Below are 15,574 nucleotides of genomic sequence, written 5' to 3'. Positions count from 1 at the left end.
TGTCCACAGTGTTGCTCTTGCCGAGCCTAATGAGAGGTGCATCAATTAGGCATACATGAATGCCTGCCTAAACCACTATTTACCTCCAATGGGAACAAAAACAGCTAAATACATGGATTTTTATTTTAAAAATGTTGGTTAAATACAGTGACAGACAGTATTTAGCTTTATGGCAAGATCACACGGCATTAAGTATCAGTAGTGTGATCAAAGCTAACCAAATTTTCACGCATCTACCAAGCATTGACATGCTTTTGTGATGCATTCCGCAAACACTTGACAGCCTTGTCTTTTTGCAACTACTTTGGTTAACCATACCTTAATCTTAGTAAATCAGCACCAGATACATCTGAAATGTTTCCTAGGCAGGGAATGCAGTTTCAAAATGTGTCTCACATATTAACATATCTGCTTACTTATGTAAGATAAAGCAAAGCAGTTGGAAATGGTTTTAATTGTTTTCCAAACACTAACCAAACACCTGCTATTAACATCAATGTAACAGACGCTTTATTATAAAAACTTCATCCATAAACAAATCTGTGGTGCAGATCATAATATATAACTTGCATATTATATATATATATATATATATATATATATATATATATATATACTGTATATATTATACTATTATTAAAACGATTACTGTAATAAACTGTTGCTTTGGAATCTCAAAACAAAGCAGTACAATGTTTTGCATTATTTAAACTCCACCATTTTGTTTCATTTGCGTAGTTTATTCTCTATTTAATGATGGCCTGGATTATTTTCTGGGAGAATAAGCAAAATCGTCTTTTAAGCTTTACGGTTTATATTAATCTCTCCTGGCTGAGTGATATAAAAATAGCTGGAGCTTCCTGGCAGAGGTCAATTTGGATCATAGTAAAATGCTCATGAAAGAATCAATCAATCAAAACCATTTTACTACCACATAAATATATCAGACATTCTTGTACAAAGTAAGTACACGAGGGATCAAAATAAGATCATACCCGACGCAAAGCATCAATAATGAGACCATTGCACAAAGGAGATTAAAATCTAAAGGGATAAAAAGCAGATAGGTGTTTATACATGGTCGGATTATCCTGACCCACTGACCGAGTGTGAGTGTCCTAGGTTGGCATTCCTCAGCTTGATTAAATGAAAAATTAAACAAACATGACCGTGCTACATGCAGTATCTGATCAGGAAAAATGCATATCCACCAGTCATGTGCCATGTACCTTAATCCATCATTATTTTGCCTTTTTATACCATGTGAATACATTTTATAATCACTTTACCCAACGTAGGGATTCACTATAGAGTACTATATAGGTCATATCACCAGTGTTAATATTATTATATATTCACAATTTTTGTAATTTACTGTGTGTGTGTAAATATCTGTATATTTACAGGATATATATATATATATATATATATATATCATGCAAATTACCAGTACCCCCAATCTAGTTTACCCTAGCTTGAGTTCTTTACTGTACATAGACATTTATTACCATTTCCACCATAATTGTATTTCAGTGTTTTACAAATTTTCAGTTACTGTTTTCAACTACTAAAATATTTCCTCAAGTTCTTCTTTTTAATGATTTATCAGCTGCTAAATGAAAAAGTGATTTAAGCTCTGTGACTAGAAGTTATTAAAGCCTCGATGCCAGATCAAGATCACCAGATCAAGAAAGTGTACCCTTACTGGACAGTAGCACCACGAGAGTCTGTTGCTTCAATAAGCCGATGTGGCTTTTACTATGAATATGAAGCATTGGTTCTGCATTCTCATGGTCTTAAATAGGTATAGGATTAGTTCTGACACTTGCCTACCCAAACAATTGATAAAAGGATGTAAGACTTTTATTTGGTACAATGTTTTAAGAATTAACCTGCTCAAGTTTTTATTACAAGTTAACACATGGATACAAATGTTTATAGGAGTTTAATTAAATTTTTTTAAGTAATCATTTTTTTACATTTTTATTTTCATATTTATTCATGCAAATGTATTCCACACTGGTAGCTTCAGGTGCTTGTTAGCCTTTTTCATCCTGATCCACACTAACAGCTGAAGATGACAGATTTGTTTTTAAACAAACCATAATGGGAAATCATGATTACGCAATCAGAACCATGCCAGTAGATTGGTGATCATATAATCAGGAACTATGCTGATAGGCTGGTGATCATTTGATGCATACCCATGCCACTAGGCTGCTGATCGTATGATTCCTAATCATGCTGATGGGCTGTTGATCATACGATTCAGAACCATGCTGATAGGTTGCTGATCATATAATTTAGAACTACGCCAATAGGCTGTTGATCATATGATTCAGAACCATGCTGAACCATGTTGATAGGTTGGTAGTCATATGATCAGGAACCATGTGATAGGTTGGACATCGAAAACCATACCTACAGGTTGGTTCATGCAAGTGGCCATCATCAACAGTAGAGTCTGGCCAGTTCTAAGACTTCCGTTTTTTTTCCTATGTGATACAGCTCGTACTTAAATATTGAACTGAAGAGCCAGAATGACACAGCCAAGACTGAAAAGCAATCACTGATGAAATTAAGTCTATTTAAAAGCAAAAATAACTGTAAATTATTACACAAGTTGCACGTCCTTGGCTATGCAGCATTAAATGTTACAAAATCTTTCTAATTAAAAGTGTTGCTGTTTGAGTCATTGAATCACAGGAACTGGATTAAGTCTACTCCAACCATTAGATTGGAATAAGTAATCGTTCTAATAGATTTATAAGCAAGTTTCATTTGTTTATTGAGTGCACTGACTTAATTAGCTTAGTAATGTTGACTATCATACATTTCGCCATGCTCCTACGAGTAACATAATATTAATTGAAGAAAGAAAAATAACTGTTCTATTTCTAGTTTCCTCACAACTAGTCAACAGTTATTTTTTTAAATATAATGTCTGTCACAAGTAAATTGAAAAAAGTTCTGTAGAAATACTTTAATTAAAGAAAAAAATATGTTTAGTGAAATGGCATTCATAACATAACAAAACAAAATACAGTTTTTGTTTTATGGTAATAGGATCACAATGTTGTTATGATTATTTATTTATCTCCCCTGCATCCCTCATTATGTGCTGGAAATCCAGTCAGGTCCTTACTTCCTTTTTGAACTGACATCTTTACTGATAATTTCATTTGTGGTGTAAAAAAAAACAATTAATAGGTGATTCTACTAACCTGCATTTCTTAAAAACAGAAACAGCAGCTTTGAAAGGAATGGCTGTTTAAAGTGGAAACACTATGGAGTAAAGAGAAAAGCCATGCTATCCATCCCTCTTGTACTCCTAAAAGAACCAGTGAAGAATAGTCATTTGAAAAAAAATTATTTTTCACTCGGGATATGTGCTTGCCCTGTTAGGTATATGTAATCTTTCTCTACAAGAACAGAAATATATGTTTATAAGGCAAACCTGTTTACTGCATGAGTTTAGGGTTAATAAGCAAAGTACTTTATGCTGCTGGAGGAGGGTAACCAACATAGTTACATTGTTAGTTAGATTGAAAAAAAGACATACATCCATCAGTTTCACAAGGGAAATAAACTTATCCCAGATAAAATCCTATAGGCATAGTTGATCCAGAGGAAAGTAAAAAAAACCCTGGTACAATTTGCTTGAACAGGGGAAAAACAATTCCTTCCTCATCCTGTGAGGGAATTGGATGTCAGATCCCTGTTGTCTTTACTTGAAAACTTTTATACTAAGTTATAATCTGTGCAATTTTTAGAACTTACTGAAACTACTACCTGTTCCATATTTTCACAGACCTCAGTGAAGAATCCCTTCCTTATCCGGAGATTACATTTTTTTTCCTCAAGACGCAAAGAGTGTCCTCTTGTCCTTTGTAATGATCTCAAAGTGAATAATTGGGAAGAGAGTTCTCTACATGGACCGTTTATATATTTATACAGGGTGATCATATCCCCCTTATACGTCTCTTCTCAGGGGAGAATAGATTCAGTTCAGCTAATCTCTCCTCATAGCTGAGCTCCTCCATTCCTTTTATTAGTTTAGTTAAACTGTTAACTAATTAAAGTAGGATTGTATGTAGGATTTTTTATTTCTTTATGTGAAAGAAATTGGGCATCTGTTATCAGCACAAGCCCACACAGCAGAGAGAAATTAAAAATATTTTTTTATTTTGCTTCAAAATCCCACACACCTGCAGTAATAGTGTCTGATATTGACTTATTTTTTACTTGCCCTGGTATATATAGGACATAGCATCATTTAACAGTTTCAGCATCAGGAATTGTGAAACCCTCTTTGTCAGCCACTGGTACATATACCTGAATGCAGCAGAACGATGACTTGCCCCACAAGTGTCATAGTGTCCCTCAAGTGTCTTGCAGTGTCAAACTGAGAGGCAGTGGAAGGTTTGCTTTTCTACAAATATATCAGAATGCACTAGAACACAGTGACACAGAAGCTACAAGAGAAGGGGAAAAAAATTACAATAATACTATTGCTAGCACTTTACCTTCAAATCAGAGTGTAAATAGGATAGTTTAGTTCTGTTTAAAGCATAACTAAACCAAAAGTAAAATCCTTTATTCCCGCAGATCCATTGATCCATCCAGAGGATTCCTTGATCGGGTCCCGTGTCATCTTGGTATCCTCCTTTGCACTGGCACAAAAGGGAGCACCGAGTGCCGCAATCTTCTTTAGCCTTCTCCCTTCTTCTTCGTACGTCACCTGATCTTGCACTTCGTAGGCACAAGATCGGGTGTCGTAGATGAAGAAGAGTGACTATATTAATGTGCATGTGTGATATCAGCATTTTTTTCCATTAAAGAAAAGGCCTTTTCTGAGTATACCCGATGTCGGGCATGCGCAGAAGGAGCAGCCAGGAGCCTCCAGGGATGCGTGATGTATGTATCCCGGGAGGCTCTGCGCACCCATCCTGTCTTGATCAGGTGTTGCATTAAAAAAAAAAAGGTAATTTTTATTTGTCTATTCATTTATGTATAGTAAAAATTTTGAGTGTAGGTCCACTTTAATTTACATATACACAATAATTTTGCTTTGAGTTGCAGATGAAAGAAACAGAATAAATATAAAAAACAAAAAGCTTTTTTTTTCCGGGTGTGTCGAACACCTCAACTAGGTAGATCCCAGGCTGCTTTAACAATTTAGTGCAAAGGGCTGCTATGTACAGTAATCCAGAACAACCTATCAGGAATCGCCTATTAGCATCTGCAGTTTTGTTTAGGTAATCTAAAGAAAAATGTTGCTTGGATACAGATAATCTGTACATATTTCTCTTTGCTTTAAATGCTATGAATAGTATCTGTTTCTGTTTGCAGGTGTAAAGGGAATTATATGTACCTCTCCTGACAGAGTTTTGACACTTATTGCATTAGGAGTACAATGCAGAGTACACACATTTAAATAGTAAAGTTCTCCCTGTGGGGTGCATTTATAAAAATTCTTGGCTCTGATGTCCAAGCCATTGTTTTCCAGTGTTTTGACACCGTGCCAAGCTCTAAGTGGTTTCGTCATATGATATTTACACAATCTTAGCAATATAAGTCCCCCAGCTGTCACACACACATGTGCCACAACAGCTTAAACATAAGCAACTGGAGGAGTTTGAGTCTAACTGATGGTCTTGCATTTCCTCAGCAAATAACAGAAGGGGGTTTGTATAGCCCTGTTTAAAACTGAATATCTTTCAGTACACAGGGTGCATCTGCTTTATATCTTTTACTGCAGCTTGTCTACTTTAAAAAGGAACCCTGGTCTGTAAAGGGGTTTACAACCTTTAAAAGGAGCTTTACTCTAATGAAAGCAAATCTCTGCCTATGAAAAACATAATGAACTGTTCTGTTGTAGTCACCATCTGCTGTCACTACCTTTATTTTTACAGTACTGCAATATTTATTTAGCGCCATCATATTACGCAGCGCTAAGTCCATAGTCGTGACACTAACTGTCCCACAAAGGGGCTCAATCTAATGTCCCCACCATGCATCATTAATGTAGTCTCAATTTTTTTTTGGAAGGGAAGCCAATTCACCTACTGTAACTACATGTTTTTGGAATGTGGGAGGAAACCGGAGTACCCAAGGGAAACCTACACAGACATGGGGGAACCTGCAAACTCCATGCAGTGTCCTGGTTGGGATTTGAACCTGGCATCCAGCTCTGCAAAGGCAAGAGTGCTAACCCCTGAGCCACAATGCTGCCAATACCCTCAAAGGTACATGGCGATCTTAGGTCTGTGGACATTTTATTCCACAATGCAACTGTTACTGTATCGGTGGACAGATAGGGGTTGCTTGTGTTGCAGTGTGTGAGACAAAAGGTAAAAATTGCATAAGAATTTTTGGGCACTTGTAACAAAATAGGCACGATTTGCTAAAGCTCTCTAAGACTGGAAAAGATAAACTATTATGAGAGAACCTATGAGATCTATTAAATCTGGAATGGATTTCCTAAACATCATTTGCTATTAGTTTCCAAATGTTTTTACTCCTGGGTCATATCCGTTCTAGGTGTGTTGGATCACTTGTTTTCATGTGCAGGTACATTTTAAATGCTTGACTTGCCAAATAAAATTTGATAAAATTGAAACATACAAATACCTCACAGCCCTACAAAGGCATTGTAAGCACTTTACATTTTTAGTATGCAGTAGGTTTTAGAATTCTTTTTGGTAGAATGGGTAAGGGTTAAACTAATGGTGGCCTGATAATTGATTCCAACTTAGATCAAAGCTAGCCCTGAAATGGAACTCAAAATATGGGCAATTCTGTACCTAAAATTGCTGCTCGACGATGATGTCCGACATCCTAAAGTGGCTGGGTTGGCCGAACTCTACTATTTTTGTCAACAGGAATAGTGCAGTACAGATTCCACTAATATGTATGTATGTTGACTGTATTACCCAGAGAATCTGGCAATTTATTTCTCAAAAAAAAAAAGTTTGCACCCTATAAGAACAACTACATTAAAGCAACATATTTAGATATCATACTAGGACTGCATGGCATGAAAACTAGAACTATAACAATGCAGTGAACATAAGTGTGCAATCTGGTATATAGGTTATATAGGTATCCTGATTGAGCATGTAAGTTAATGTTAGCAGAGTTATAATGTGCTTTTTAAATGGCAGCAGAGTCACTAATACTATCCATATGCTTTGCTATGGCATGCTAGCTGTGATAAGGTGTGTGATGAGATAGGATTCTTTGCACTAAAGGTTATCATCCTTGAATGATGTTTGTATGGTTTATGTAGCCGACATATTACTGAGAAATGGCAAGATTCAGGAAATGTGATGTATTGACATTGTCATTTTATTCACACAATTTCAGAGGTTTTAAACAATATACAAAGCTTCAGATATCAAGCCTGGTCCTAGGTGTTTCTATTGAGCACGTAATATAAAGGTCACTTATTGTATGGTGATACTGCAAGTGATGGGTTTGTTTGGTGCATTAATAACTAATTTCCGGTCCCGATTCCCTCTCATTTCTCATCAGTTGAATCTCTTTTGGTCAATACACAGCCATCAGAAACTATATCAGGGGGGTGAGAAGTTCATGAAGTGAGCTCAGGAGATGCGCACAAAAGTACAATATCAGGCCCGTCATATGATGTCTGTGCTTTGAAGTGTGAGGAATCAATCTTGTTATAGATTAACAGATGAATCATTGCTAAACATGCAGTCAGCATTCTTCCATAGTATTTTTCATTCTGCTCTACTTCATAGATGAACATAATTCTAAAGGGTAGATTTGCATGGAGTATTCTTGCTGTACTTGGCTAAAGTCTGAGTTTTTTGAAAGTGAAGAGCAGGCCCAGAAGAATTATTTTATTTTTACCACAATTTATCCAGAACTTGTTTTTGTTTCCAATTTGATCAATAGAAGTTAAAAAAATACAGTAGAGAAAAATAATACATTTTATTATATACTTTGTCCTGCTTAAATTACACAAAAAATAGGCCTTTTGTTTGACATCCACATAGTGATTTAAGTTCTGTTTTCTGCATCACTCTTTTATTAGCCCACAATATCTTGATGATACTCCCCTAAAAGAGACTTGATGCCCTGGGAAGTAGGTTTAATAACACTGGTCATCATTTACCCAGCCAAGGACTAGTGGTCGAGATTGCAAAATGTGGCACTGGAAGCTAGAAAGAATAATTGCTTCCTTGGGACATTTTTCTAAACAGAGTTGGGTGAAACAAATGGAGGCTGACTTTAATGTGGAACTAAACTCCCACTTTTGGGGTTCAGGCATGTGGTTATTGCAGAAAGGGACAGGTGATATCCCTTCTGTAATAACCACTCTTACCTGCCTGTTTGCCTGCCTGCTGAGCATATAAGCAGCTCAGAGTTTATTTTCTGGGAAATCCTGGCTTCCCTTGTGTGTGCCAGAAAGGAATGAACTCCCATGCACCTGTGCATAAGGTACATACTACTGGTGCAGCCAATCAAGGTTGCCGAATATTGCCCTCTTATGTTCTCTATACATATGGGTTGATGTGAAAATATTTGCCTATGTATAGTAATATCTTATGAATAATTGTTCTGCTTTTTGTTGTGAGTTGCACTTATTGAAAACATGACACTATATACTATGTTATTGAATTGAACTTTTTATGTATCTTCTTACCAACTAATGTGTTATCAAAAATTATATTCTTTTCAGTACACCATAATGTTCCGTCAAATGTTAATCTACCCCTAAAGAAGCCCCTAGCTGGCGAAGCGCGTCGGGTACTTTCATGTACAATTGCCAATACAGATCTCCAGGTTACAGTCTGGACTTTTGGAACACTTTTGATTTGAAACTCTTGAGTAGTTGTTGATTGTATAGTGCCATCTCTGATGTCCCTTTAACGGATCACCTACAACTGTAAGGATCTTAAATATCTGTATTGTATTTCTGAGAAGCACCCTATCATTAATACAATTACATTGTCTATAAAGGCCCCTCTGTTTTGTCTTTACGTCTGCTTACATTCATTGTGGAATAACTGCTCTTACCTGCCTGTTTGGCACCCAGCTGTCAGATTTGGATGAGCACATATGCAGCTCAGAGTTTATTTTCGGGGAAACACAGCAATCCTGGCTTCCCTTGTGCATGCCAGAAAAGAATACACTCCTATGCACGTGTGCATAAGGTACAGCATCCCGGTACAGCCAATCAAGGTTGCTGAATATTTCCCTCAGGAATTAAGAAAAAAGGAAGATGGAGGAACCCTGTGAAGTAATGTAAATAGATGTGTAGTCACAGGTTTAGTCCTGCTTCAAGCTGACCATACAGATTTCAGTTGCATTATACATTCTCTGCACAATGTCTTTAACATATAACAAAATTATTTAATGTGAGAAGCTTCCCAAACATTACATTTCATTTCTGAGTTTATCAGACTGTAGTCCAAGTGGAGCAACACAGGTGTGTGTGTTTCACCTCCCTGATGTGACAATATAATCATATAGGTGAGGGGGGAATAACTGGGTCAAAAAGACCTTTAACTTCTTAAAACAGAACACGAACAGAAACATGTCTCATTCCATATTGGGCCAAGCCAATCATCGGTTTAAAACATTTTGCTCACCATCAGTGCAATGCATGAAGCCATGGATTCTATGGGCTGGGTCCTGGACTAATGGGAGAGTAACACATATGGTGGTTATGGTGAAGAGGACCTAAAAGGATCAAAAAACCCTGTAACCAAATCAGTGATAGTTCAGAAAGTAAAGTTACGTTGAGTTTTCCTAAAATAGAAAAGGGTTACTTTCCATGGCTCCACCCACCATCCTAAAGGAGTATTCTTCTTTTGTGATGGAATAAGTCAAGTTTAAAAGGCCTTTTATATTTCAATATTTTTATCAAGTTTTACATTTTTCTGATAAGTACATAAACATGTAATAAACAAATTTGTATAATCACATGAAGGTTTAAAACTTAATAAACAATAATGTACTGGAAAAGAATAAGTGCATGTCTTGCTTTTCTCAAGTTGTAGTAACAGTAAAATACGCATCACGTGAATAGCAGTAAATCCAATATTAAATACAACAATATGAAAGAAGTGGGATGAACTTTCTAAAAAACATGCGGTGAACGAATAAAATGAAATAGTAGGTACAATAGGAACACCCAGTAAAGCAGGGGTACCCAGACTTTTTTGGCTTGCGAGCTACTTTTAAAATGACCAAGTCAAAATGGTCTACCAACAATAAAGGGTTGGACTTAATAACTCCTGTGCATGGTAAAGTTTATTTTGAAAGGCAGGGCCCCCGAGATCTACTCACGTTGCCTTTGCGATCTACCGGTAGATCGCGATCCACCTGTTGGGCACCCCTGCAGTAAAGGCTCTTTTAAAAGGCTTTACCATGCGATGCATTCCCCTTCTGTGTCATCCTTACTAAACCTGTCTTGGTTCAGTTCTCAGTAGTGGCAAGAAGGGTGATGTAAGCCTGGCAATGAGATGTAACAAGAGATTGTAGTCCAGAAATATATCAAATCCATTTTACAGGGATTTCATGAAACCTCAGAGTAATGTAAATTACATAATATATAGCATGATCTCAATGCCAATGTTTTCAGCTCCTCTCCTTTCCCTGCTGCCTACCATTGCAAATCTACAGGAATGGGTCCCATTCTACTTGCTGCATTGTATTAAGTAGAGAAAGTCAATCCCTTTTCATGGAGGCAAAGCTGGAAACTATCATAAAGAGTCTGTGTTAATGGACTTTGGGCTATGGTGATGAACTTGCATGTGGATTCTTCTTTGATTGAAAACTCATTGACAGGTGGATTTGACTTGCAGTTGACCTTCTCCTGTCCTTCATCCTCCTTCTTTTAGACTATTTGTATTTTCATAGACTTTAATGGAGAGAAAAATAATTCTGATGTAAACAAAGCCTGTCACCATAAGTTCTAATCCAACTGATTCATTTCCTTGTTGCATGTGTTTGTTATGCCTTTTTACTTTGATGACTCTATACTCCATGCTACTATCACGTCTTTGTTTTGGACCTTTGTATTTCCACAAAATGTGAACACTTGTTGATGTGGTATGGAAATGAGACAATCATCTTTTGTGACCTGTTGTAATTTTCTCCCCTAATAACCTCAGTAACTCCATACTTTATCTTGTTTTACATATTTTTTTGTAAAGTACAATTTTCTTATCAAGAATGTAAATTACATTTCCCTTCTCTCCCCTAATTAGTTGTGCACTATTCATGCATAATTTAGTTTTTAAATAAATTATACGCAGAAGTCTGGATAATTGGAATGACCAACTGCTATGAATCAACTTTCCTTGTTATTTTTTTGCCTTCCTATTAGAAATTGAGTGTTTTCTGAGATTTAATGAGATGAATTATTATGCTTATAGGGTACAGTACATCAATAGATCATTTTCATGACAGACGGTGCTTACCTACAACTTCTGAGCCAAACATGGAGGTTTCAAGTAAACTTTGTACATATGTAATGATTATGCAGCATTTCAAGAGACTATAAATCTTTCAGAGATTTATAATATATCACATATAATCAGTAAAATCGTTCTTCAAAGGATCTACGCCCAGTCTGTGAGGAGTGTTTATCAAGGTTCACTTGCATGTTAAACCTTTGTAATTTGCATATTTGCATGCCATTACTCTTAATGAACATGGTTGTAATTTTGTAGGAATAGATGCTTGTATAGGGTCACCTTTACAATATGTTTAGAAGTGGAACAAGTATCAGATATATTTTGTCATGGGAAGTGCAGCATGCAGCAGTAAGTGTAACCCTTCCAGTATTAACAGAAACACAGGGCCATCTTTGTATAGGCATCATCCAAGGTCATCATGACACCGATGCAGTTTCTGACAATTTACATTCTTGCAGTTTGACCACTCGAGAAAATACAAGAAAATGCTTTCTTCTGCTTATACCAGTATGATGACATCATCCCAGCATGAGCAAAGTAATCTGTCTTGAGTCTAGGAACTGCTTTTTAATAATTGGAGTCAGGGTTTTTTTTCAAAATCATATGGTTTCTGTATAGATTGACATGTTAGGACAACTTGCAAAGTTTCTGAAAAGTTCACTTTTTTATGTATTGCTATGTTGGAGGTTTACACAAGTGAATTAGGCGAACCTGCGAGGTCAGTTACAGGATAACTTTAATAACCCACAAATTGCTTTTGGGAAGATTCCCATTCAGGTCATAGTATGGAGTAGTAGTTTCATGAATGGAGCATGAATACAAAATAGTAAGTGAATGTATCTAGTAGAAGGTATTAAACTAGAGTTTTTTTAGAGTTAGAGTTTTTTAAAGCCACTTTTTGATTGGGGTAGTGGAGATGGGGGAGGCATATTTAGGTTAAAATGTATCTCCAACTAATACTTTTTTTTATGCTTTTGAACAAAATGAGGAAATGGTCAGAAACCCTGGCAGGTGATTTCTGCCCTCCTAATGACTGGAGGGGCATGGCCTCCACCCCATGAAAATGCTACAGAATGTAAATCGCCCCAAGAGGCTGACACTTTGCTCATCAGACCAGTAAAGGCACAACCTGTGCCAGCAGGTGAGTATTTCACTGCCCTGCTGCTTCCTGCATAGCAATCCTACCATTGGGGAGTTGTCAGAACCAGAATTGCCTGACATAAGAGCAAATGCTCCAAACAATGAACATCTCTTATTTTCTATTCTTTGGTCTGCTAAATATACTACTGAAAGTGTTTTGTTATATCCAAGTGACACTACTTGGTCCACAAAATCCTGTGTGTTGTTAGCTCACAAGAGGACATACAAGTGGAACGCAATTCTGGCAGATCAATGGGTTTTTTTCTCTATCATCAGTGTTTTCAAAGGAAAAAACATAGAAAATGTTTCTGTTTTTGGGTAATCTTGCCCTGACATGCACTTTAAATAATGCTACTTTAAATAACGGATAACATACAGCTATCTCACCAATCCTAGTATGTTAAGTGGTAAACCAGGACATGGGCATATAAATCATGTAATATAAATCATCACGACGGGTGCCACCATTTGTGTGTGCATATGCCAATATCCCAGTCTTAAACTTTTTCATACAATGTGCTGCAACCAGTGCAACCCATTTCCTGTGGTGTTTCATTTTTCTAACTGCCCTTGTTAAAGTAAAATTCTGATTGCCTGCTCTGGGTTAATACATATCTTTGCACTTTGCACTACCTTATTAAATCAAGCTATTTTTTCTTCATTTTTTCTTGAGAAAAGTTGATATTTCTAGGTCTCCATTTGCCAAATTACTGGTCCTACTTTTATTTGCTCAGCTACAATTTGAATGTAATTTTCTTTTGCATTGCTATATGCAAAGTTTTCTCATCTTTCCATCTTTGCAGAAATACATTTCAAGCTGTCATATTTAATAAAAGTATTTTTTTCACTCTGGGTCAATATAAATGAGTTTTCTTAAGCCACCGTGATTACAGTCTGTATTATATTACATAAGACCTTTGCTAGACAATTCATTAAACTTTGAAGTGGGTGTTCAAGTTTAATTAACTGCCACTTTGGTGAAGGTGCTGTACGTTTTCTATTGGCGGTGAAGTAATTATTAGCTCAAGATAAGAGCGAAGAGGCTGAGGACCCTGAAAAGAAATCAAAATGTAAATTCAGCTCATGGAAGATGGAAACGGAATATAAGTAATTGAGGTTTTCTAAAGGAAAAATCCATTCACTCTTACAGTGTATATTTTATTTATTATTTTGTTTCAGCTTCAGGCTATCTATTCACAGTTTAAGTGGATTTTATATGTCTATTAAAATGGACCTAGATCAGTATTAGAGATTTGTCTTACTTTCTACTTGGCTTTATTTTAAAGAATTTAACATTATAAATACCATCCTTTCCCACAGGCAGATTGACTGAGATGATTTTTCTTCTTCTACTGCTAGAATGTCTTCCAAATCTGCTAGCTTATAGCCTAAACTCGCACATCTTCTGCTGGTGGTTGTCGGGGGTTGTTCATGTCATGGAATTCAGTGTTCACAATTACCTTCTCATTTACATCTACCATCATCATAGTTAAAAGGTTAAAAAGGACACAAGTCCATCAAGTTCAACCACTAAATAAATAAACATACTAGAAAACCGGAATATTCTATATAGAAACATATTGGCACAGGTGATCCATGGGAAGGCAAAAAAAAACCCTTTAAAACACGTTTTAATTTAAAAATCATCCTAATGCCCTAAGACAATTGGATGTTTCCTGGATCGACAGGAAACAGGGCTCCTATCTTGGGACATTTTTAGGAATGACTAAACCGTGGGCAGGTATACCTTGAAGGGAGTCTATTCCTCTTTAGAAAGGAAAAAAGATACATACATGCCCAAAGCCCAGCACAGCTTATTTAGCAGCTGAAGACCTCTGGTTTTACTCTGCAATAATACGAGCAGATTAACATAAAATGGTCACTACCTCTATCAGTTTATACCAATCATATTAAAGGTTTATAATGATAGATCAGTGAAGCACAATACAACATGTTAAGCATTATAGCGCTTAATTTTCTATAATAATTGTGTTTAATAATAAAGAGTGGATCATAAATGAACTATTTACCATGGGTTGCCTACAGTATTCATTACCAATGGTACCAAATGCAACTTTAAAAAAACCTGGGCTAACCCCTAATTTTTATATTCTTAGGTGCAAGCCTCCTGGATGACCTGAGTCGGTATTTCTGGTTCCATCACTCAGAAGGGGACACCATGACAGTTCAGAACCCGGTCTGGATGAACCACTGTGCTGCCATCTGGACTGTAGTTGCCTACGTAGTGGCTGACTTGGAAGAGATGTTGCCAAGATAATGAGAAGAGTAACCACACACTGCACAATGTGAAGATGATCATTTGTCTGGCACCTCATCTGCATTCTGTGCACATAAACAATTTATGTTATTTTCTTTATTTCATTTTATTAAATTTTACTGTTCTTTATTTCACTCCATTTGGAATATCATATCATTTTGCACATATATTTCTTTTGTTTGTGCTTCTATTTTATTGTCCAATCTGATTGCATTTATCTAAGAGCTGTATATTTGTATAAAGTCTACTTCTGCCTGATTACTTGAAATAAAGACGTGGATCGGCGGCTTACTGTAATTCAGTTTATTGTTTTTTTTATGCCAGCCCTTCCTGTGAACTTGCAGCAGATCATTATTTTATACAGGCAGTTTTATGTCTCTTTGCTGCCTTTGTTTTGCTGCTATTTTATCATTATGATTGTATGTGACAAGATAGGGCAGGGCAAACTTCAATGCTGCCCATTTACTCCAGAGACCTAATGTATATACAGTAGAACTCAGCTAGTGGGTAAAATGATTCTGCCAAGATTATTTGGAATCTCTGAATACCTGTTACATAGCATAGCACTAAAACAGACAAGTCACCTGGCACAAATTCATCAGATAACATTAAATGGGTTCAAAGAATCATTTGTTTGGAGGAAAGTAGGAAAAGTATATGATAACAGGAAAACTCCTGGAAAAACACAAATTAAGCTATA

General features: G+C 36.4%; 1 protein-coding gene across 2 annotated transcripts in view; it reads left to right on the top strand.

Annotated features, from left to right (window-relative positions):
• Nucleotides 1-15,171, top strand: part of CPQ (carboxypeptidase Q) — a 247,584-nt gene extending 232,413 nt beyond the window's left edge. For both annotated transcript variants that reach the window (XM_072410864.1, XM_072410865.1), the window contains exon 8: nt 14,714-15,171. In XM_072410864.1, coding sequence (XP_072266965.1) covers nt 14,714-14,874 — 161 coding nt within the window. In that variant the 3' untranslated portion in view covers nt 14,875-15,171. The remainder of the gene's footprint in view (nt 1-14,713) is intronic.
• Nucleotides 15,172-15,574: the final 403 nt, after the last annotated feature.

Source organism: Pyxicephalus adspersus, chromosome 5 (genome assembly GCF_032062135.1).
Source record: "Pyxicephalus adspersus chromosome 5, UCB_Pads_2.0, whole genome shotgun sequence".
In the NCBI taxonomy this organism is placed as follows: domain Eukaryota; kingdom Metazoa; phylum Chordata; class Amphibia; order Anura; family Pyxicephalidae; genus Pyxicephalus; species Pyxicephalus adspersus.
Note: the sequence above shows the minus strand (reverse complement) of the source record. Positions and strands in the feature narration are given on the sequence as shown.